The following is a 26,930-nucleotide window of genomic DNA, read 5'->3' on the forward strand; positions in this document are numbered from 1 at the left end:
TTAAATATTAATATAATAATATTTTATTATTGCATCAAACGGTTCTCATTTTTCCGACTTTAGATCTGACGGTTGTTATTTGTCGTACAAAACAACTGTACCGAGCAACCGACGAGCAACCGACTACCAAATAGAGCAACCGACGAGCAACCGACTACCAAATACCAAATAGAGGGTATTCTGCTCTTAATAGTATAGTATATATATAGTATATATAGATTCAACCGTCCTTCGACCTTATCAAACGTAACATAATATTTCATTAATATTTTTAAAAATTATCCAATCTCGAGCACGGTTGGATAGCTCAGGTGGTTAAGAGTTCATTTTTTATCGTCCCACGTATTGGGTTCGACCTGAGAACAAATACTTATTTGTAAGGTTATAAGCCATATTTGTCAAAATTTTTTTATCAAAATTATCGTGCCAATCTAGTAAATTAATTACATTAAATATATAGGGTTAAGTTCTATGAAGACCACTTTTTTTTGGAGACCTTGGAGACCACTTATATTCTGCAAGTTAAATATTGCATAAAAATATTACAAAATATATTATTTTGTGAATCATACTCTACAAAAATCCTTATTTTATTCAAAATCTTGAAAATCATATATATACTGCATGTAAAATATTACAAAAATATTTTATTCTGCAAAACATGTTAAGTTTGCAAAATATTTGTTCACCTTGCAGAACATACACATTCTACTTATTAAACTTAAATGATCTTCAATAATTTTAATGAAATAGTGATACTCGTAAAACATACTTCACAAATAATATATTTTATAGTGTTTTGATTGCATAACATATGGTCTCCAAGATATTTTATAGTTACGTTGCCTTGTTGGATTAACCGCAAGTGCCACACAAACTCCTTAATCCCCTCACTTTCAAACCCTAAACCCCCTAATACCTCCAATGAACGGCCACGATTCCATCTCCGACCACCCCCTCATCTCTCCCCTTTCACCACCGCCAGAACCCCGACCCGAAACTTTACCTGAACCCCAACCCGAAACTGTACCCGAACTCGAGTCCATCCAACCACTCGCCACCACCGCCGACCCTGTACCCGAACCCGGCGAGAAGCGCAAACAACCCGAACCCGACTCCGAACCAATTGCACCACCGCCGGAGAAATCAAAACACCCGCTATGGAAACGAGCTTGTGCTCGTACTATCGTCGAACAGGTGGTGAGTGTAGCCACGGCGAGACGTGTCGATACGCGCATAGCGAAGAGGAGCTGAGACAACGGCCGGATAATACTTGGGACCCGACATCGGAGAGGGGGAAGAAGATGAAGAATGAGAATGGAGAGAGTGTGGAAGTTAAGAGAGGAGGTGATGAGGTTTTGAATACGGAGACAATTGGGGAATGTTGTTCGGATGATGTGTTGCAGAAGTGTTTTGTTAATTTGCCAATGAGGTGGAGTTCGGATAATTTACGCTCCTTTCTTACTGATAATGTGAGTACCAGATTTTTTCTTATTTCTTACAGGAAGTCCAATGCTAGATGCAAGATGACTATAGCCATTGCTATAATTTGGCATCAAAAAGTATTTTTTAGTGTCAACCCCAATGCTACTTGCATTTTGAAACCAAATAATTTCAAATTTAACTCATCTTTGTCTTTTCATCCTATATCTTATTCAAAGTTTACGGATATGCATGATGTGGCATGGATGCATAAATGTATCGTTGGTTTCAAATTTTGAACCAATGACGCATATTTGCATCGAAGGATAGAACTCCTTTGGAGTTGAAATTTTTAGCATTTGGTTTCAAATTATGGAAATGACACCACTTGTAGCATTGCATTCATAGCATTGCATTGGACTTGCTCTTATGAATTCATGTATGTATACATAAATTAATATATGCAATCAAGGAAGTAGAGGTGATTGTCCGAGGCATGAAATCGTATATATTACTGCATTTAAGAATCGTTTAGAAGTAGTATTATGAGAAATGTGTAATATGCATGATGTAAGTTGTTTAAGGATGTGTGATAATGCAGTTGAAATTTTGATATAAAGAAAGAGATTGAGCAGAATAACAAATACGGGTAGGTGGGAGTGTTACGATTAAATTTCAAAGAAAGAGATTGAGCAGAATAACAAATACGGGTAGGTGGGAGTGTTACGATTAAATTATTGCTAAGATATAGGTCTTGTTTACATAGATAATTTATCATTTTGACCAGATAATGGTGCAGAACGAATAATACTCGATTTAAAAATGCGGATACGGGGAGTATGTATATTGTCCCTTGCTCCACACTCGGCGTGCAAGTTATCTATATTTAAGTAATATACATATTTAAACTTAATTATGTAGTTATCAGCTTGTAATCTATACTATTTTTTCATGTATTAAATTAGTTTGATACGTTTTGATTATACAAATTTATTTAGATTTGTTAAGGAGTAAGGACTAATTGGAAACCTATATCTATTATACTAATAAAAATATTTTTTTTGATATAGATAAAATACAAAAGGAGTTAAAAATTAATGGTAAGTGGATAATAACTGCTCCCCTGATCCACATGGGGTGGATATGAGTATATACCCGCTAATATAAGGGATGCAGAATTGAAATTTATTTTAGGTGCCAAAAGAATAGTGGATACTATAAAACCCGCCCCGAACGCTACCCATTGCCATCCCATCTCTGCTTTACTGACGCCTTACTTGCTGCAAATTCCAACTATTACTGATTTCACTGATTTTTTTGAAGACATGAAGGTTATAAGGTAACAATGGTGGTAACTTGCGGTGTGGAAGACGATCAAATGATATGCATATTTCACCGGAAAGAGTTGGTAAATGAAGGAGCATGACAGATAGACTTGGGCTATCAGTACCTATGTAGGACACATTGTTTAACCTTACCCGCAATAAAAAAGATATACACCATAGATCAGTTCATGTGTATCATATACAATCTAATTACCTAAGTCTCTCTCTCAAATTCCATACCAAATCACTATGTTTTTTTCACCCACACTACCACTTCTCTCCAATAATATATTTATCATGTTGTCTTCCTTCAAAAAATAGCCGCTATCACTATCGTGCACACTTACTCAACTTCGTTTTTAATGAAATTGGCGCTGATATATCGAGGAAAATAAGGAAATAGTGACAATTCAGCGCCACAATCACGAGGCCATGAGATACCTTTTGCAATATGTAGTGCGGAAGGGAGGAGTATATAGAGATGGAAAAAGTTCATGTAATATCTCCCCTTTGTGGCATGGAAACATACTTTCCATTTTAACTATCCTTTTCCTTTGACTTAATTTTCTAGCCCAAGCAAACATTGGAAAATGGGGATAATATTTAAGCAAAAAAACGGGGCCTTAATGTAAGTCACTTAAATGAGTATTTCATACTAGTTTTCATATTTGACTTTAATTTAGTTACAAGTCCTTTTCTCTAGTGTTTTTAAAGTTAAATATGTTGTGGTTTATAATGATCCATTTATGTTTTTTCAATCGTTATAAGTGTTTTTATGATATTCAGCGAGGGTATCCATGTGAAGATAGATTCCAAAGGTCACGAAGGAAGAATCATTTAATAGTTGCCCTAAACTTTAAAGTTGTATGTCATGTCAGCATTAGACCCGTGTTATTAGTATAATAATAAAATAACTAAGAAGTGCTCGTTTACATGTATTGGACCCTAAATGAACTATTTTTTTTCTTTGAATATATGGATCAACGTGTGAGTGGAGGAGACATATGGCCATTCACCATTGTAATGTTATTATGAAAGTAAAAAACAAGAATCGTGTCAGGGAAGCCTAGCATTAGTATTATTAGTAGTTATAGTAGTATGTAAAGGTACTATAGTCTTTTACCAAGGGTTTGTTTGGAATTACTGTTAAAAGTTGACGGGCTGTTACAAAAAAAGTGTTATAAAATTCAGATGACTGTTTGGTAATATATTTGATATGTATATGTTTTCATATAAAAAATTAAAAAAATAATGCTTTTGGTGAGGAATGATGGTGAAATCAGCAACTGCTTCCCGCATAGGCTGAAAAGCAGTTTTTTTCTACCGGTTGACATGCTTTTTCTAACCGCAGCTTTTACGTAAAAAGCACTTTCCGGGAGAAACAACTTTTGAATTTTAAACAGTTTTTAGCTGCTTTTCAACAAAAAGCTAATGTTTTTTATCTACAACAATAATGCCAAACATACTGTAATGAGTATAAATGATACACGAAAACGGTCAAAAAGCCCAAAGAAAGTAATTGGGAGCAATATAATAGACTTTGGAAGCCCGTTTATTTGATTATTCAATAATAAGTTCAGTTATTTTATTAGTTTTATTTTAATTAGGAAAATAGATTATTATACATATAGTTTTAATTTTTGTAAATCAGCAGAGAATATTATTATTGAAATTGATCAGTGTTGTTTTCTGAAATTTCTTGAGAGTTTTCTACCCTAACCCTAAATCATCCCCATCCCCTATCAAGTGGTATCACAACCACCATTCTTTCAACCACATCAGCCACCGACAACCTACCAGACAGCTATTATAGGTCACCGACAACTACCACCAGCCATCGGCAACATCCAGCAGCCTCCGACAATCACCAGCAGCCTCCGACAGCCACAAGACAGCCGCCATTAGCCACCAACAGCTACCAAACGCCATCATCACCCGCCTGCCCAGTTACATAATTTAACTTCTTTTGGAACTTTTGTCAAACTCCTTCCTCGCAATCCCAAAAATCAGGCCACCACTTGTCGACTGCTATTGAATTTCAGTCGATTCTTCCACTAAACCAATTGTAGAACAACCCTTAATTCGACACAAATGGTCAATGCAAATGAAGTAAACAGTTGACGTGATAAAATATTGAAGAAAATAATGAGAGGTTACAAATTATTGATGGCAAAATTGAAGGTTTGACATTAGAGATGCGAGATGTGAAGGCATCACTTAAATTCATTGCTGATAGCCTGTATTCAACCACAACCGCTGCTTCAGCCTCAAGTGCAGCCTCAGCTAATGTTCATGTCCCCGAACAGAGAACAAATATAGTGAAACCTGAAGTTGTTGAGTTTCATGGAGATCAAGAACCGAATATATTCATAGATTGGCTACATAGTGTTGACAACTTCTTTCGATAGTATAATCTGTCCGAGGATAAAAAAGTAGTTTTTATTGCTACAAAATTTAGAGGAATTACTCGTATTTGGTGGGAGCAATACCAGAGATCCGGGTATTTTCATGTGGCAAGGCGGGAAGACATGAGAGCTGCTTTGGTTCGTCAATTTAAGCCTGCGGACTATAAACAACGCGTGTCACTTCATTTTACTGAGCTTGTGCAAGGAAGCAAATCCGTTGTAGATTACACTCGACAATTTTATAATTTGGCAGCACAATCTGAGTTTCCTTGGGATGAAGACGTCCTTATTTCTATGTATTGTCAAGGCTTGCATTATGAAATTTCAGGTAAAGTAGCCGGTAGTAGATGTTTGTTTTTAAAGGATGCTATATAGGTTGCACATTCAGTTGAGGATGGTCTGAAGAGGAGCGTTGGGATGAGTTTATTCTCTAACAAGTCGAGGAATGCTTTTGTTCTTTCAGATCCTATTCAAGGCCAGCAAACGATTAACAAGTATAATCGTGTTCCATTCTCATCACAAGCTAGAAACACTAGCCGATGCTTTAACTGTCAAGGAATTGGGCGTAATTCTCCCAACAAAACTCACCTTTGAAAAGAGTTAATGTGGTGGAAAAAGAAAATCTTGACGTTTTATACGTCGAGATGACTAAAGAAGACCTCGAAGCGGAGGAACATTTAGAAAAGACAGCTAATCTTGGGGTTATGCAAGCAACACAAGAAGGTGCAAATGATTCACATGTACAACGACGACAAATCTTTTACACTAGAGTTACATGTGTTTGTAAAATCTGTTCTCTCATCATTGATATTGGGAGCTGCACAAATGTTATAGGCGCGTATGCTGTTAAAAGGTTGTTAAAAGGTTAGGCTTAATGGCAGAGGTTCGTCCTTATTATATATGTTGGATTAGTGATACGAAGCTTCGGTTGTAAAGGCGGTGCTTGGTTAAATTTTCAACCGAGAAGTTTAATGATGCAGTTATGTGTGATGTTCTTCCATTGAAGCTTGCGATATCATTTTGGGGCGTCCATGGCTTGTTGCTCGAGATGCTCATCATGTTGCACGTGCCAACACATATACTGTTGTCAAGAATGGTCGTTGATATACTCTTGCTTGTGATCGTTCTCATGTGCCAGTTAGGCAACAGTCTTTGGTGCTTTATCAAGCTCTGTGTGATTGTATTAACTTGACGAAGTCGAGTTCTTTTCAGCGGAGGAGAATTGATGCAGGACAACGGGTCAGAAAGTCCAAAGAAAGTATTTGGAAGCAATATAATAGGCTTTGGAAGCCCATTTATTAGATTATTCTAAAATAGGTTTAGTTATTTAATTAGTTTAATTTTAATTAGGAAAGTAGATTATATTATATATAGTTTTAATCTTTGTAAATCAGCAGAGTATATTATTACTGAAATTGATCAGTGTTGTTTTCTGAAATCTCTCGAGAGAGTTTTCTACCCTAATCCTTAATCAGCCACCATCCCCTATCAATAAATAGGCCAACAGTTTGTATTTTCCATTATGTTGAAACTGTTATTCAGAAAATGGAAATCAGTTGTCCACCAATATCTTTCTCTCTCAAGATTCTGTTTACTCTCTCTCTATAACTGAACTCTCTCTGGTTTATATCCCTCTAAAACTATCAATATTTCTTTTATTCTTCTACATTTCTAGCTTAAATTCTCAGTTTCTAGTTTTACTGTTCTAAGCATTCAAACATATACAAAAATACAAAACATCATAAAAACTCAAAATCATCATGACAAGGCATGACAGCTGGAAGTCTGGAATCAAGTACAGTTGAACTTTTCATTTCCTGGAAGTTGGCAACAAGCTTAGTAATTCAGAAGATTGTGTAAAAAGATGGATTTTTTTTATATATAGTTACGGTCCCTTACGTAGGAGATATTGCTAATCCTACTGGCCCTGTCTTATATAATATGGTAATTAGGTTTTCACTATTGTAGACTGTACCAAATATACGACCTTACTTCAGCACAGATTTGAGGTGATGCATTTGACACAATACAGTAATGCAATAGCATTTGTCCCAGTGCGTTGTAGAATTTTCTGCTCTAAAAACTTTAAATTTGTTCTGCAATTATTAAGGTTGTTGCTTTAATCCGAAAAATAACTACTTTTTCAGATTGATGCCAGCTCATTTGTCTAAATTATGGATTAATTTTCTGGACTTGCTAGATAGAGGCAGTAATTTGTTTTGCTATTTGCTCTATGTTGTTTGAAAATCCTATATTAAGACATTTCGTAGCTGTAAAATATTACAGCATAGAGACTTAGGTTTGTGTTTTATACTTCCATTTGACAAATAATTTTTATTATTACTAGGGAATTAACTTTAAATCAGCCAAGAAGAGGAAGGGCATGCTAACAGGATTTGTGAGTTTTGAGACCGCCGAACAAGTTAAAAGTGCAGTTCAGGTATTATTTTTGGCTTGTTAATAAGATTTCAGTGTACTTTTAGTAGCTTGTCTTCTCATGAGTATATGTTCCAGGAGTTGAATGGAAAATCTTTTGGGAACAAGAATTTGAAGATTGCAGATGCCATCCCGAGGACCCCTCTTCCATCAAGTACACAGCATACAACTTCTGAAAACTCTGATGTCCCCAAATCTTCATTTGGTGTTGATGATGCTGACTGTGTTGATGACAATATAACTCCGGAGAGTACAGTCTCAAAGAGTAGAAGTGCACGTGATTCCGTGACACCACTTGCTCATATGTCCTATGTTGATCAACTGGAGCACAAGAAGAGTTCTCTAGCTCAAATGCTCAAAAAACTGGTGATTATATTTATTTTATATTTTTCGATTCCTTGAAGCACTTGGATATCCTTGTACTTAGTATGCCGTTTATCGAGTTCTAAGGTTATTTGCCACTTGTTCACCATAAGCTGACATAAACCTCCTACTTATTTATTGTCCATGTGCAGACTCGAAATGCACGTAAAGCATGTCCAAATGGCATCTCGCTTCCAGAATGGATTCTTAGTTCTAGAGAAATAGGTCAGCTCTTACTTATCTGAGTAACTGAGACGTTAATCTGTTATATGTGTTCTGAGTTTGTTGGGAGGCAAAGCATGTTGGGATGCAATTAGGGCTATAATGTAAATCAAAATCAAGCAGAATCGAACTCGATTCAAACTCGAGTCGGTCCAAGTTTTCGACAAGTTCTACTCGAATGCGACTCGTTTGTTCGAACTCTACTTGAATTGGTTCGAACTTGACTCCACTCAAACTTGATACTACACATGTATGTAATATATTGGGTTGGACTTGGTAATGTCGGGATGGGCTATCTATTTGGTTCATAAAAATACTTTGAAATTCAAGTAGTTCAAACTCGACTAGAGCTTGATAACTCGTTAACCGGCTTGAACTCGACTCTGTGTATACTCGAGTCGAGTTCAATTACAATTTCTAGAATCGATTAATTTTTTACTCACTCGATTTAAATTACTGCCCTAGAGGCAATGATGTTTTTGAACAATTGATGTCGAGACTGTAGTTTAGAATACACATTACCGAAAGACATGTTATCTAAAATTGAATACTACCTTAAACAAACTTACTATTATCTTTTGTTTAATTATGATAACTAACTTGGTAACTAATAATGTTATTGGTCTTCTATCAATTTGCAGGTGGTCTTCCATGCAAGTTTGAAGGTATAGTTGAATCACCGCTTGTTAATGGTTACCGTAACAAGTGTGAATTCTCTGTTGGATATTCTGTACAGGGAAAAGTTACTGTTGGATTTTCACTTGGAAATTTCAGGTATTCTAGGGAAGTTCAACTGTTCAAGGTTTATAGATTTCCTTTTTGTTTTGTTGGTATAAGAATTATCGTAAAATTATTCTAGGGAGGGTGTGATAGCAGTTGATGAGCCTCTGAACTGTCCAAATGTTTCTGGAGTTGCTTGTAAATATGCTGGCATATTTCAAGAATTTTTAAAGCATTCAGAGTTGCCAATCTGGAACAGATTAAATAACACTGGATTTTGGCGTCAACTCACTGTAAGTTTTCCAAACTACCGGTGTGAGTAATCAAATTGCTTTTGGCCCTTGATTATAGTTATCATTCTTTACAGAATCAATTAATTCAAAGTCTAGGCAGAAATACGATCTGTTATGGATAGTAGTCCAACTTGCGTAGATCTTGATGGGGTAGGCAACTCCTATTGGATCATGGGTATCCAATAGCATTGCTTAGGTGTTCTATATTGTCATTATTTTCTTAATAAATAATTTGATTGGCTTAATTTTCATTTAATTTAATAGAATAGTCTTAGATTAACATAATTTTCACTAAAAACAGTTAAAGTGACCTGCAAGAATATTGAATTATTTCTACATGTGTAAATACTAGCTTAAATTTGAGAATTTGAATGACAACTCAATTCATGTCATTTGAAAGATGAATTTCGTTTCCTAAAAACAATCTTGTGTCAGTCATAGTCAGTGCCAAATGTTTTACTGAAATTTTCTGTCTGTTCTTTTACATTACTGATCAGGTTCGAGAAGGCAGGAAGCCTGGGAAGAGTACCGAAGTTGAAGATCTTGAAGCCCATATTGCGGAAGTCTTGCTCATGGTTCAGGTTTATTTTTATCAAGTCTTTTTAGAAGATGTTTCTCCTCCATCTTAATTCAAGTTTACTGGCATTTTATTTCGTGCTTTAGAAGAAAAAATCATAGCTAGTATCAAGTATTCTTAGGGATGTTCAGACCTTGTGGAGTTGTTTTCATATCTGTTTTTCTATTCCTGTGCTTGGTTATTCAGGTCTCCACAGCAGGATTTGATGATGGAGTTGTAAATGGTGAATTTGAGAAGATGACTAAAGCGTTTGTTATAGGAGCTTCTGTTAATACTCCTCCATTGCCTCTAACTGCACTGTTGATTCAGGTACTCACTAACTATTATTTCTATAGTAATATACACCTAAGTACAAGAATTTTGGGGTGCCTGGCTTTATTCCTTGTCTTAGTGGGGTTGCCTAATAAATGAAAATAAATATAGATAAATCATAAATGTGTACCATCCAGTTACCATTACATACTCCTATAAATTTTCATCGACTACTGTTTAATTTGCTATGTTCTTGCTTGACTATATATTTATCGAGTTATTGAGTCTGAAATTCTCCAGTCTTGTACATGTAGAAAGATGCCTTACATGTTGCGAATTGTTTTGCAGTAATGTGCTTATCAAGATTAGTGGCGCACAGCATATATATGTATATATATATTTGTGACTGACAGTTGTGAATGATTCAATTTTATGTCTAGTTTGTTTTTTGTTTTTTCTTTGATATCTTGTTGCTTGTGAGTTGTGACCCTTTTTTTAGTTCAACATGTCTCATTCCCGATGCCGAGTTCTTGTAAGCGTTAGTTGGGCTAAGTTTCCATTTGCCTAAATAGGCCGGTTTCATTTTTATATATATATATATAGAGAGAGAGAGAGAGAGAGTGTGTGAGGTTCAGTGAGTAACTTCTTATATGAGTAACTAGTAACTCCTATTATGTCTTATGTCTTAAGTTAATTTTCAAAATGATAAATTGACACATATAAATGTAAGTAAAGTATGTGTCTTGTTGTTCACATGGACCAGTTTTTTTTACGTAAATAATCATAATATTTTTTTATTCGGTATTTTTTTGTATTTTGTACTTTAGTTTTCATGTTTTATAACATGAATTTTTTATGTTATGTATTTTTTTTATTGTGTTCAATATTTTGTATTTTAAAATTTATTTTTATCTTCCTTTTTATACTATAGTTTCTATGTTCTTCACTTTTATTTTATAGTTTTTTGTGTCCTGTATATAACTTTTTGTTGTCTAATTGTTTTTGTTATCATTATCACATATTTGTATTCATATTATGCAACATTGTTATGTGATATAAAATTTATATTACATTATAACACAAATCTTTAATTAATTTAAAATTACACAGCACTAAAAAAGAACAAAACTTTAAACTAAATACAGAACACAGTGTACATAGAAAGGGGTACCTAACGTAAAAACGATACACAACTACCATATAGAACATATACAAATAATTATAAAAAAACTACAGGGACACACAAATTTACCAAACACGGCAATTAGTTTTTCAATTAAATACAGAACACTCAATATTCCCATCATTTTCAAAAAAAAAATGTGCTTTAATATTTTAGTATACAATGACTTTTATTGTGTTATATGTGTTGACTTGACGAAAACAAAATGAAAAACAGTTGACTGATATAACTGACGACGTCACAAATAGAGAAAAACAACTACTTTGCTTTGCTTGCGTTTGGTTAACCTGAGTCGTTTTATTTCATCTAAAGGTCTATATTTGGTTACTATGTTACTGAAATAAAAAGGTTCCTTCCTATATATATATATATATGAAGACCACTATTTTATCGGAGACCACCTATATTCTGCGATTAAAACACTTTAAAATATATTATTTTGTGAAATGTGTTATACAAATATCACTAATTCATTAAAATTGTTAAAGATCCTTTAAGCTTAATAAGTAAAATGTGTATGTTCTGTAAACTGAACAAATGTTTTGCAAATTGAACAAATGTTTCTTAAAATAAAAGCTTAATAAGTAAAATGTGTATGTTTTGCAAACTGAACAAATGTTCTGCAAACTAAACATGTTTTGTAAAATAAAACATTTTGTAATGTTCTACATGCCGTACATATATGATATTCAAGACTTTGAATAGAATAATGATGTTTGTAGAGCATGATTCGCAAAAAATACGTTTTACGATATTTCTATGCAAGATTTTATTTGCAGAACATAAGTGGTCTCCAAGGTCTCCAACAAAAAGGTGGTCTCCAATAACTTTACTCTTTATATATATTTGTGCATTAATACATTCATTTGAATGTTAGCTGTACACATCTATTTTAGGATTATAAATTCTATTTACCATAGAAGTACCAACACGTATCTGTGAATAATTGTGATATAATATACAACCGGTTTTATATAAAAGAAAAATCTTGAATATGACTTGAATAGCATAGTATAGATTTTAAGTGTAAGAATGTAGTAAAATGGCTAAATATTAAGCCAAAAATAAAATTTTGTTCGACGTTCCAAACTATGTAATATTGGTCGACCACAAATTATCTTTGGTTCAGCTTTAATATTATAGATGATGCGGAACGAAAATGAAGAGGTTATATATATGTGCTATTTATTAGTGTATATATATTTAGTGTATAGATAAATAGTAATATTTAATGCTATATTCTACTCCCTCAGTCCCACTGGGTTGTTTACATTGGGGGACGGGAAATCAACACGCATTTTAAGGCTCCCGTAAAACATGGTTCCCTAAATATTTTTAAATATTTTTTTCTTTTAAATAAAAATATAATGTTTAAACTTTTATACATAAAAAAATTCTAAAAACAAATTATAGAACTATATTCTATAGCGGTCTTAAAATGCATGCCAAGCATGAGGAAAAATTATGTAAAGAATCCAGTGGGACGGAGGGGAGTATGTTTTATTAAATATATAACTTATAATAAAATGCCTAACTATTAACGACTTAACGGGCCTTAGTCCATTATGTTCAGTTTAAGGTTTCATTATCTATATAAGTGATGGCTCCCCCATAGTTGTTAAGGCGACGTCTAGGCGATTAGGCGGTGAAAAATGGGTAGACGTCTGACCCATCTTCCTTTTTAGTGGGTATGCGACGCCTAGAATTGTCTAGGCGGCCAGGCGACCAAGTAATCCGTCCAAATCCGCTTAGGCGGTCTTATTTTGACCTAGTTCAACCCATTCTTTTTTAGGCCCAGTCAAACCCAATTTCTTATTTAAGTTATAAGAGGAATTCTTCTTCTTTCTTCTTATCTCTTTTATACACATACATATATAGATATATATGTATATATATATATATACTTCTCTTCTTTTCTTTTACTCTTTTACTCTTTGGTAGTGTATGTAATTATTGTTACTCTATTTTATTATAATATAAAAAATGTATGTACATATAAAATATATCCAGTTTATATAGTAACCGTATAATCCGCCTAATGATCGTCTAGGCGGTTTATATAGTAACTGTATAATCCGCTTAATGATCGTCTAGGCGAGCGCCTAACCGTTTATGCGGTTAGGCGGTGAGTGTCGTCTTTACGTCTTAACAAGTATGGGATCCCCTACATATTATCCTAGACTTGGTTATTCATAATTTTTCTCCCTTTTGCGGTTGAAACCTTCGGGTAATTAATTTTCTAGTAATTATTTCACCCATCTTTATCAGTGTATTGTTTTCATTCTGTAATTTTATCTTTGCTAAAGATAGCCATGCATCACAAGGCCTATATATTAATATAGATTAATTTTTGCTAAATTTGAAAAATTAGAGATAAGTATATTATATCTTACTATATATATAATTATAAAATATTAATTAGTACATGTTCCCTGAAAATATATACTATATATGATTTAAATTTCAAAAAGCAAGTTTTTTCTTTAGTTGTACACAAGGTTATCACGGCGCCAAGTCGACCCTCGAAGCCTGAGTACCTTCGTGAAGACTAGTAGACAAGTCGTCCGACAAGTCGTCCGATTAGTCGTAAAAAGTCGACAAAGTGTTCATTATACGTATAATTACTAGATTTAATATATTTGAACACGTTAATTTTATAATTTAGATCAAAAGTAATAGAATAATTAGTTCAAAATAAGCATGGTACATCACAATTATGGTTATGAAGCCCCCAAGTTGGGCTACGAGACTCTTGGGTGACCTTCACGTCAACTAGTCGACGACAAGTCGGGCTTGGAGACTCTTGGCGCTTGAGTACCTTCGTGTCGACTAGTCGCTAGTCAGCGACTAGTCGTCTTCGTGATAACAATGGTTGTACACTTGTACTATATATATTACCTGAGTTAAGTTTTATGGAGTCCTTGTTTTTTGTAGAGTCTTAGAGTTCATGTATGTTCTGCAATTAAAATATGTAAATATTGCTGAACATTTTATTTTGCGAATTGTCTTGCATAAAAATCACTATTTTTATGAAAATTTTGCAAAACACATACAATGAGTAAAAAATTGCAAAACATATTATTCTACAAAACATGTGCAGAATGTACATGTTCACATTGCAAAATATACATGTTCTGCTTGTAAAATATACGAGATTTGCATAATTTTGTAAAAAATAGTGATATTTATATAACATGATTCACATAATAATATCTTCTGCAATATTTTACGTAATGTTTTAATTGCAGAACCTATATGGACGACTCCTATATGGACGACTCCAGGACTAATAAAAACAAGGACTGCATAAAACTTTCTTCTAAAGTTTTATGGAGTCCCATATTTCTTTGGAGTCCCGGAGTTCATATATGCTCAGCAAGTAAAATATTGCTTAAAATATTGCAGAACATATTATTTTATAAATCATGTTTTACAAACATCACTATTTTAATAAAAATCTTGCAAATCTCATACATTTTGAAAGTAGAACATCACAAAATATATTGTTCTGCAAAACATTATTAGTTTGCAGAACATACATATTCACATTGCTGAACATATATGTTCTATTTGTAAAAATATGAGAGTTGCCAGATTTTCATTAAAATAGTGATATTTTATAAAATATAATTCACAAAATAATATGTTTTGCAATATTTTACATAGTTTTTTAATTGCAGAACGTATATGGACTCCAGGATCCCAAAGAAATATGGGACTCTATAGAAGTTAACTCTAAATATTACCTATGATCTTATTTTCTAACGTGCATTCTGATATCGTATTTTTTAAAAGCCGTATCATTATTATTCTTAGTCGGCCCGAAAGACCAATTGATCCATACTATTTACACTTTAAGATCTTTTTATAAAAAGTCCTTGTATATAATTTTATAACCCGAAGACCAGCATATCCATTGTCCTATTATTTTAACCCAGCTCACTTGACTGTCAACCATGAACCAACTACCAACGATGTCAAAAAACAATTCTGGGATTTCTGAACTAACTCAATTTATATATAGAATTTTTTTAGTAATTTTTATGTTTGGTGTTATGTTGTCATACAGGATCATACGGGAATATCTAATGTAGCTCCAGCAGATGCACCGTTGCGCTCTTTACCAATTAAAATCGAAGAGAATAAAAGTAGACTCGAGGCGGCAAATGATGTTGTGGAAGCGAGGATTCATGATTATATTAGCAATCTTCAGTTTTGTATATCTGCAACAGCCTTTTTTCAAGTAATTTTTTCTTTCTATGTAAAGTAAAGATACTCTTGTTTTTGCAAATACATAAAAATCTGATCAAATTCACAATATTATAGGTTAACACCCTTGCGGCAGAGAAGCTCTATTCTCTTGCTGGTGATTGGGCTGGTTTGGGTCCTGATACGTTGCTTTTTGATATATGCTGTGGCACCGGTACAATTGGCCTAACATTAGCGCATCGTGTTGGTATGGTAATGTTCTTCATGGACTTCTGCTAAAATTCCACTTTTGCTGAGTCAGGATAGAAATATCAACATGAGATAATTAAAAATAATTTGAGGATTGTTAATATCCTTGGCATTTGCTGGGAGTTCTTAGTTCTGGGCTTTGACTATGTTTATACGGTATCATTGATAAAACAGATTAAAAAAAAATTTTAATACAAAATTTTCGCTCTGTATATGTTCAGCAGTCTTAATCATCTTTTGTATTCTTATCGATACTAGTATCTTAATGTTCTATAGTAAAAATACTTCTTTTGTATATAGAAAGGATAATACTATGATTAATATCAACACCCAGGTGTAACTTTTGCATATAGAAAGGACAACATTATGATTAATATCAAGTATCAACACCCGAGTTTAACTATTTATTTGTATTTATTTCTATTATTACCATTTTGTCCTTGCGCGGAAGATTGTGCTGTTCTAAATTTGATATATTGATAGGTTGTGGGGATTGAGATGAATGCCTCAGCAGTTTCAGACGCTATTCGCAATGCTGAGATTAATGGGATAAAGAACTGCAGATTTGTCTGTTCGAAGGTGAGATAACAGTCGGTCATTTGCTGCTAAACTGCTTCAACTGTATTTTTGACATAAATGTGATTCTGAGACCAATCTTTCTTGGGAAAAAGAAGCTCTTAGAATTTATTTGTACATTTTATCTAAAATTTAATAATTTCTCTGTGGAAAATGAGGGGATTGTGACCTGATTTCCAGTGAGTGAGCTTGCAATCAAAGTAATTAGGTAATGACAGCTAAAAAATTCCCTTCATACTGTAATTGAAACGCCCTGTTCCAGAAATTTCGTTCAGAAAATCATGAATCTCTTTCAAATTCGGGTTGTTGAGATCCTTGTAGGATAGAAGAAGCTTTTATGATTATATTATTGATTGAATGGAACAGGCCGTTTATAAGAAATGTTTCTTTTCCATCTAGTTCTCAACAAAGAGGAGGTAAACTTGTAAATTGGAAAATAATATGATTTATGTATCTTCTTCGTAGTTCGTTAAGTTGTATGTACATCTTTTTTTTAATGTAAATTCATTATATGCTTGTTTATATTAATCAATGCAAGTCACAGGCAGAAGATGTACTCGGGTCTCTATTGAAAGAGTACGTAAATGTGCCTCAGAAACCCGATGTTTCTCAAGTTTCCGTCACAAATAGTGATATTACAGTCGATGAGATAGTTAATCTTGCTGAGAATCCAACAGACACGGAAGAGAACTTGATCATGGAGCTAGAAAATTGTGAGGATGCAACCAAGTGTATCACAAATGGAGGCCAGAAAAGTGATTTCCAACAGTGCTGCAGTTCCGCAAGTGCTAAATCTGTGCCGCATTTCAAGAATGTCGTTGCTATTGTAGATCCTCCACGTGTTGGACTTCATCCAACCGTAAGTAGCAACCTCAATTTTTATGTAGTACATTCTAGATAGTTTTGCTGCTAAATTTGAAGATCCAATAAAACATTAGTTACTTTAGATATTTGAGAAAATCTATTTGGGGCATGCATACAATTGTGAGGCCATAAATGTCGCTGATGTAACTCATAGCTGAATAGGGTTTTTTTAGCTTATATATATTCTGAATAGTGTGGGAAAATGTAGATTATGAGCTTCTGAAAAAAATAAGTTGTTACTGTGTCCCCATGGAATTGTTGTTTGGGGTCAAGTGCCTGCTCTTGGGGAGGAAGAGGGCTCAAGGAGGGTAGATAATTTGAGTCATGGCCGTATATAAGATAGAAAACTGTACTGGTTCCAAATTAGGTTAATTGAGAAAATTTGTTTCTGAGATTCATCCGCAGTTGTTGACTCTCCTTGATAGGGATGTGTTTGTTTCTTCTCGATGTTTTCGATTACATTCAACTATTGAATGACTTCTTGAAGTTGATAACTATAGTTAATTTGTTACAATTAGTTATTGAATTTTCTTTTTGCAGGTTATCAAAGCTTTGAGAACTCATCCACATTTACGGAGGCTTGTGTAAGTTTTAACCCTGATCAAGTTGTGATCTTTCTTTTAATATTAGGTTAAATAACACTTACCTGATTTCTTGCATTAAAATTATAGTGGTAATTTTGATTTTAATATTTTTTTTAGATTTTTTGAAAACAGGTGATCAGTATTATTCCTTTGCATCATTCTTATAATGAATTGAACTATTTTACTATTTTAAATTTTTATAAAATAAGAATGTTCATATTTTATATATAAAAAACTATATTTTTATTGAAATAATTTGTTCTCTATTATCAACTCACACTGTATACACTTACTTTTTAAATTTGCTTTACACAAGTCAAAGAAAGAAAAGAGTCAGCCCGACGCCTTTGGCCAAACTCACAATGAAATCGTGATTGCAAGACGTTGGCATATCACTATGGAAGTTGTAATTATATACAGAGAGTAATATGCACAGGGTAGATACGAGTATGTAATAAATTTAATTAAGAAGGTTTAAATTCCATATTTAATCTGATAGTCTATTTTAATCCGGACATTGTATTCTATAACAATTAATCTTCAAATTAATCACAGGCATTTTTTGCTTAAGAATTTAATAATTTGCCATTTGTGATCAGTGCTTCATTAACACAACACAGTTCCACCTGAATGGTCTCGTAAGAATTACCGAAAAAAATTGAACGCAACGACGACGTGGATTTTTTTACTACAATGACCACATTAAAACTAGCTTTTTAGAATGACCTACTTGAAATATCTGATTCTACCAATTATTTAGTAGTTGTTTTTTAGGTCCTTGTGTATTGTACATGTACTAATTCTCTGTAACCTGATTTTTCATATTATATTTATGCAGATATATATCTTGCAATCCTGAAAGTTTAGTGGCCAATGCTATTGAGCTATGCACACCATCTGTTGATAAAACTGAAAAGGGGAATAAAAATAATAGAGGTTGGAGAAATATGAGCAGTGCTGGTTTAGCACGCCATCGGGCCAAATCGATGCCCAATTCAGAGCCTTTCCGACCAATAAAAGCAATGGCAGTTGATCTTTTTCCTCATACTCCGCACTGTGAGCTGGTAATGCTTCTTGAGAGGTAAAGTAACTCATAAGCAATGTCGTGGAGCAGATTTTGATAGAGTTTCCTATACTTGTTTATTTGTTTATTTATTTTTTAATAAAGTTTTACCATAATTAAATTCTTTCCTTTCGTGAGCAGAAAAACTCCAGTTTCTGTACTGAATGTTATAATTTTTTTATTATGCGAGTATTATAGTTACATATTCAATCATTTGTTGGAAGTGCAAACATTATCTTGAACCTGTGTAGTATGTTTTAAAACACCCAATGACTGATAGTTACAACTACTAGCCATTTAGTGTTAGCAGTGTTATGTTGTCTTCATTACTCCTACAGCTGTACCAGACAGTTTCCAGTTTTTACATGCCTAATAAGTTTACGAGTATGGTTCTTTATCCAACAGTGCAAGCAGTATCTTTTGAATCAGCATAGTATGTTTTAATAATTTCCTATGTTTTATTGGTTCCGTCTGTAGTGTAGTAAATATAGAGGTGTTTTCATAAATGGATATGACTTCATTAAGGCTTCATTTTACTCCCATCAACTCTATTAAATTGTCATTTGTGAAACTCAATAATCTCCATTAGACGACAAAAGTTCTGTTAGAATCCCAATAAAACTCTAAAATCCTCAATAATCTTTCATTAGAAGTTTAGAACTCAAATCCATAGTTCTGAAATTACATTAAAGCTTTAATATAGATCTGTAAAATCCACTGAATTCTATTGAACTACGGTTTTGAATTTTAACTGAGCCAATTGGAGTCTATTGGAGCTTAAATGGATTCTTTTATTTCGTTGCCAGATGCTACTGTGCAAACTAATGGTAACTTGGTATATAAATGAAAAATATCTTTGGGGTTCCAAGTGCAGTGTGTTTTGAAGTCAAGAGACCAAATGACACCATTACTATTGATAAACTGTTATCTGTAATTGTCAGTCCCCAGTGATGTAATATGCAATTTACTCAAATATGTAGTAGACTGTGTGTTTACTTCTTGGGGCTTGGGAGGGGGCATCAATGTATGGCTCCATAAGTTTGCACGCCTGTTGCTGTGAATAAAATGCACATTTCCTTTCACGTTTTTTTTTAATTCAGATGATCTTATATGAAAAAGTGGTACTAATTTTTGGTATGTCATTGTTTAGTGTAATACTGATTTTCTGCAGTTATCTTTAGATAGTTATTGTTGAATAATCATTTAAAAATTTGTTAGTGCATCTTAAATTTCTCAAATTTTAGGTGGGGTAACTCACTGTTTAGTGCTCTTAATTATTGAAGTTTCATGTTCTTTAAGCAAACAAAGGTGCACTTATCAGCAGACTAGATGCCCCACTATAACTTGTGATGATTGGAGTGATTTGGAAAAAAAATTAAGCACCTTTTGATGCACTTGACAAATTAGTAGATTATCTCTGATTATGGTAAACTACTTTACTACTACAAAAATTGCACGACAGGTGCTCTTGCCACTATACAACGAATTGATACTTATGAGGTAAAGTAATTTAATGAGTTGGCTGTGAGCTGTCCTCGGAGTAGAGATGTGCGAACAAATCAAATCCTAAAAACTGATCTGGCCTGGTGGTGTTTTTGTGCATCTATTTACCTTGAATTGCCTTTGTTTAGTTTTTGTGACTTTCATGGTTCTACTATTCTTGGCTCATAGAGTTAATGTTTGAACTAGTTCTACTTTGAGGGTTTTATGTACTAGTGACTTACCGCTATTTATTATCCAAAATTTGGGCCGCAGCCAATAATTGATGCTACAGACAGGCTGTAATGTTTGTGATTGTGATCTGTTACATAATGGTATTGACCAGTTACAGTAGTAAAAGCTGCTAAGTGGTAGATTGATGATAAAATGAGGCTAGAATTTGTTATTAGTCAGATTGTGGCACCCTCACATAATTGCACGAGCCACAATTATGTACCAGGGTGCATGAGATGCACAAATCAAGAGCCTGTTCTTTGGTCTTCGAGAACATAAAAAAGCAGTGTTTGCTGTTCACGGCTAAAAGTTATGCTTGTTAACAGCACAGCTGATATTCTTAAGTTTGGAAATAGATGCATTCTCTTAGTTGTGAGATTTAGCTTTTGGAACTTGTGGATAAGGCTGATAGAATTATCTATGATTTTTGAAACCATCTTTATATGCAAGCTATTTATTTTTTTCATATGCCTCATAATAATCTTAAGAGTATCTGTAGAAGAATATGCTGATAGGTAGGGTTTAAGATACGTATATGTTGTGTTAATTTTAATGTTATGGGATGGTGACAAAAAAAGTTCTGAAGGAAAAGGTTTTTTGCCCCCTTTACAGATCAATAAACGGATTCGGTCCAATTGTTAGACTACACTGAAGCAAGTTGTTGAAAGTATTAAAGTTGAAAAGTATGCAAGATCTTATACATACAGTTACTATAAAATAAGATGATGTGAGCTACATTAATCAGGCTGTTATGTTGTTAGTGCCTCAGGCTGCGGGCCGAGTGGGCATAAAGAGATATTCATTCGTTCAGATAAACTAGTCTCTGATTATTGTTTAAAGAGTAAGCAAAAACCTTTTTTTTTTTTTTTATGTAGTTCTGTTAAGTTGGCTTAAGCATGGTTAGAGAGTCTCAGCATACCTCAGAATTCTAGTAATCATGATTGTGTATGCGTAGAAGAATGTGTATATATTCCAAGTAATTTTCCAGAAGCATGAAATTGCTTATAATGAGAAGATGCATATTATGAGTGCAACACTCCAAAACGGTTGCGTTTGTTTTTAAAGAAAAATTATCACTTTCCCCATCACGTGCATCAATTCAACACAAAGCAAAATCAGTAATTTTAGGTTTGTGTCTATCTCTATACTTTACCTACCATTTCTATCATAAACAGTACTGTTACCTCTGATACGTCTTTATATTAACCTAATTATGTCGTTTTTACCAAGTCATTTTTTGTAATCAAGAGTTTTAAAGCTTTAGAATTCTTTTTTTTGTTGTACAATTTGTTGTTTCTTGTCCTCTCTTTTTCTTTTCGTTGCGACCGCTTTTCTCTCCTCTTAATACTAAGAGCATCTCCAAGATAACATCTAAAATTGTTATCCAAAATATGGTTAGCTAAAATTTTATTGAACCTGATAAGCATTTTTATCCAATGGCATTAGCTATATTCGTAATATTATTCTTTTTATTAATTTTAAATATATAAATAAAACAAGTTTAATTATTTCTTTTTTTGAAAGGGTGTTTAATTAATTATGTTATATATTAGTGGAAATAAAAGTATATATTTAATAAAAAGATATTTATTATAATATTATAATATTTTTATATTTATATCAATATTATAAAATAAAAATGAGTAATTATTATGAACATTACTTACATATAAAATAAACTTTATGACTAAAACATATTTTAATATATTAGAATTTTTATAAATTTAGTTAACAATAAAATAACTTTATTACACGTTACATAACATTATTGTTTTATAAATAAAAATACAATACATCTAGACATATAATAATAATGAAGATAAATACATCATTTTTATATTCTAATATCATATATTTAAACCTTAAACATGTTATAAAAATATATAAATAATAAAATTTAGAATAAAATTTGGGTTAGATTAGGGTTAATATTGGTACGAGATGACGTCAAGTATCATAGATGATGGCTGAACAATCAACAATGACGTGCGTCTCTTTCGTTATCTAAATTTATACCTAATATGTATTCCCGTTGGAGGAGTTATATCTCTTAACTATATGAGTAAAATATAAATATTATCTAAAATTTACAGAACCTATAAGGAATTATGATTCAACGGTATTAGCTAAATTTAAAAAGCTGTTATTTTTAAATTTCAATTGTTAATTTTAGTGAAAAAAGTTACTAAAGAAATCCAAAGTAAAAGAAATCAAAAGTAAAGTTGTTGGGTAATGAATAAAACACAGAGGGGGTGAATGTGTTTTAAACAATTTTAATTGCTTTTTAAACTGTTATGAATGGTGAACAAAGTAATCTGTATTGTAAAGATAATATGCTTTAACAGAATAATTTAAACATGCACATGAACACACTTATCTTTCAAAACTCACTGAATTTTATATTAAAATCAAGCTAATGTTTTGCTACAAATTTCTGGGTTCTTTGTTGATAGAGAAATCAGCTTCTCTCTTGAGAGTCGCAAGATTTTTCAGATCTATTTGTTACACATCAAAATAAAGCATCCAGTGTTTATTTTATAGAATAGTAAACACTGGTTTTACATAGCATGCAATAGCATGTACTAAACCCTACTTTAAGTTAACTAAAACTTTCTATTTCTGGCTTAGTATATCTTTGCAAATCGTGCATGTCTCTGCTTCTACTTTGTCAGTTAATCTTGACCTTTGATCTTGTACTCTTCAATCTGCTTTTGTAGACTTTTCAAATCAGAAATTAATTTGTTTGTTGATTGATAATCTTGGATATTTAACTGGTCTGCACTTTGTACTTTGAGTTTTACTTCGAGATCTCCAGTTTGGTATATAGAGAACTAGACATCTCGATAAGTATAATGGCTTATCGAGTTCTCTTATTACTCTATAGTTGTTATGACTTATCGAAGTCTCTGAGTTCTCGAATGTGAAATTGACTTGTCGAGATCTCTGAGTTCTCGAGTATAATCTTGACTAATCGAGATCTCCGAGTTCTCGAGCGAACTTGACTTATCGAGGTCTCCATTTCTTTGCATGTAGAATTTACTTATCGATATCTCTGAGTTCTCTAGTGATATTCTGACTTGTCGATATCTCAGAAATCTCTAGTGAAAAAATGACTTGTAGATATCTCCAATCTTCATGTCTTCAATTTGGCTTGTTGATATCTCTGAGACTTCTCTATAAGCTTTTCTTGACTTCTCAATAAGTCATTTTGGAGTTCTCGAATGACTTCTCTATAACACTCAATCCGTGACTTGTAGATTTCTTGACTTAGAATATTTTTCCTAAAACAGATTTATTCAACTCCAAACTTCTTCATACTTTCTCCGAGGCATGATCTTCATGATCTTCTTCCAGAGTTTATTCTTAGGCTTGAGACTTTTTACAGAAAAATACTCCAGTCTAATGTATTTTCATTTTTACAGACTTAAATGATACAATACAAAATGCAAACTTAGATTATCATACAACTTACTTAGAGCTGTCAATTTGACTTAGTCTTGTTATAGCACAAGCATGTCTTGCACAACAATCTCCCCCAATTTGTGAGAAGATTGTTTATCACAAATTAATGTCTGTTAACAAGACTAACCCCAAGCTACAATGAAAAATTAGACTATACATACAAGTTGACACAAACATAACATGTATACATTAGGTGATTTCTTGAGTTCATCAGATACATACATCAGACAAATGTTTCATCTCCTATTTTTTCTCTAATGAAGTCCTTTAGGTGTACAAGAATTTCAAGTTCCTCTATGATTGGTGTTCCTCTTAAAGCTTCCACAAGTTTGAGTTTGTCATGTATTAAATAACTACTCAGTAACTCAATCCTAAATCTTGAGACTGTGCCAACTTTTACATTTAGAAATTTTCCATCCTTGGTAACTCTGCTAATCCTTTTTGCCTTGAGATCTTCAGATTTTTGAATGTACATTTCTATTTCCTCATCATCCTTCCTCTTCCTCTCCTCATATTCAGCCTTGTTTCATGCTCTTCTTTATTCCTTTTTTTACCAACCATTCAGCTAAAATAGATCTCCATGCCTTAATTGCAGTATCCTTATCCTTCAGCAAGCTTATCACTCTTTTGATCTCTGTGGGTGAAAATGTGTCCATTAAATTGCTGCCAATAAATGTGAATGACCCATCCTGATAGAAAATTCTCACTTCCCTTAGTGTTACAACCCAAACTCTGACCATTTCTTCAGCTAAATGTTGAAAGTACTCTTCATCTGAGATGCACCAGTTTAGAGGTAGAAAATCACTTTGATTATAGCAATTCCAGATGACCCTCTCAGTAACTTGTATTTTCTTAGGTTTTCTCCCAACAGACTTGTAGTGAATATCAACTTTATGAGGGCAGTGGTTGTGAAGATTAACAATTACTTGGAGAAAAGAATTTTTGTGAACATCAATGATGGGGGAATTGACAGATGTCTACAAGTGCCTCTTCCAAATATTAAAACTTTAAGAGCATTTGAGATGGATGTAATGATTAAGAGAGTAAATCCAGTCATTCCAGAGGAGACCCAACTACTGAAAGAGCTCAAAATGTACAGTTTGCAGCCTTTCCTGAAGCCTATCTATATCCAAATAAATGGGTGGCCTACATCTGTCCAAGAACCAAGGAGTGCAAACAGTTCATTGTTCCAAGAAATTGTGTAAGATCAAATATGAGGCTGATCATGACTCTTCAGTCTGATCTCAAGCACAAAAAGTGCAAGAAGGGTGAGGATGTTGAGATGATAAGAATTCTTGAAAGATATGTTGTAAATCCTGACACAATGTTGCCAAATTAAAAGTTTAACAACTCAAAAGATGACAAGAATGATAATGAGCAGAAGCATGATGAGCAAAAACCTTCTGGCTCAAATCCAAGTCAATCTTCAAAGGCAACTGACAACAATGACAAGAAGGAAGAAGAGAAGAAAGGTGATGACAAGAAAAGAGGAGAATAAAGGAGAAGCAAGAAAAGACAAGATGGCTCAAAACCACGACAACAAACCCTAAAAATCCAAATTAACCAAGCTCAACCCTCTAAGCCAACAAACTGAAACACTAAACCACCTCAAACCTCAAAGCCTAAATACTTGTACGAACAAACTGCTAACACCTTTCTGAAAACCAATGCTCTTTTGTAGGTAATGTAGTTGTTTTGAAGAGACATCCTCAAGACTGCAAGAAGTTCACTGAATTCTTGATCTTGATTTGGTCCTTCTGCATCCTTGGTGAGTCTGTCCTTTTCCACATCTTTTGATAACTGAGCTTGTGAAAAACTTTGGCCAATTGATGAGACAGGCTCCTTAGATTTAGATTTACCAGCATCCTTGGATTGTTGAATCCTATCTTCAATCTCTCCCTTAGTCTTGGGAACAAGCATGATGAGGGGAATTGGTAATTCTGGCCTCACAGACTTAGGAAGTATAGACAATGGAATATTGAGCTTGCCCATGATGGCTTCCAATGCAATAGAATTATGCATTTGTTAGTGCTTATGGGAGTCCACCAATGTTTGAATGTCTGCCTGTTGACTCTGCACTTGTGTAGTGAGAGCATGCATTTGAGCCGTGAGGTTGTCTGTGGCGCCCCAAAATCCGGGGTCAGGGATCTAGGAAGCCACGCCATCTTGAATGCTATATAACACTTATCTCGTATCACAATATATAAATACTCACACCTTTACGACCCCACACTTATCACACACACACACACATATTTATAGGTTATTGTCTTGGAAACGAACCATTCATTACTCAATTTCTCATACACAACATAGTGTAGGCTAAAAAGTTTTTCCCGTCTGTCAGGGTTACTATTCATTAAGCATTTTTACAAAGTCTTAAAAATTCGAGTTATTACATTATCATTGGAGGATTGCAGAGTTGAGACTTGACTTTGAAGAGCTTGAATTTGTAGATTTGTAGATGTGGAAGTAGGTGGTTGATAGCTTGTAGCTACTGAAGATCCAAAAATTTCTTCTACAACTTATTTGATACCCTCCATGAGCAGCCCAGAGGGCTCATATCTGCTTTGGTGAAGCTGGTTCAACTTGAGCTTTGTGTCATTTGAACTTGTGATTTGCTGTTGAACCACTTCATGGAGAGCAATGAAATATTGTCTGAGATTTTTGACATCTTTTTCCACAGAAGTCAGATCTAGCCTTGGTATGATCTCCTCCATCTTCTCTTTCACCAACTTCCTTACCTTGTCTTCATGACCAGTCAGCTTTAGTTCTAGAGCTTTATCAAATAGGTGAAAGGCCTTGGTTGAGCTTTGTAAACTTCAGTGACTGCATCATAGACATCTTGTGGATTCAAGGCCTTGGCATTACTTCCTAGAATAGTGACATATTCATCCCTAAACCTAGCCAAGACCCGATTCATCTCCAAAACAAAATCTTTAGACAGCCATGCATCTATATTCCCATCTTGCTGTGAAATGTTGGCTAGTCCAAAAATCTGCTCAACAAGAA

The 26,930-nt window shown here is 33.6% G+C and overlaps 1 protein-coding gene across 1 annotated transcript; it reads left to right on the forward strand.

Moving 5' to 3' along the window:
* Positions 1–842: 842 nt before the first annotated feature.
* On the forward strand, positions 843–18,953 carry LOC141707359 (zinc finger CCCH domain-containing protein 24). The gene is given in 15 exon segments (XM_074510482.1): positions 843–1,162; positions 1,165–1,472; positions 7,500–7,592; positions 7,667–7,954; positions 8,104–8,176; positions 8,815–8,947; positions 9,033–9,186; positions 9,684–9,767; positions 9,950–10,072; positions 15,268–15,441; positions 15,525–15,659; positions 16,140–16,235; positions 16,777–17,091; positions 17,637–17,680; positions 18,519–18,953. Coding segments are annotated over 15 exon segments (2,505 nt in total). The 5' UTR covers positions 843–924; the 3' UTR covers positions 18,766–18,953.
* Positions 18,954–26,930: the final 7,977 nt, after the last annotated feature.

This window comes from Apium graveolens, chromosome 2 (genome assembly GCF_009905375.1).
Source record: "Apium graveolens cultivar Ventura chromosome 2, ASM990537v1, whole genome shotgun sequence".
NCBI classification, from domain to species: Eukaryota; Viridiplantae; Streptophyta; class Magnoliopsida; order Apiales; family Apiaceae; genus Apium; species Apium graveolens.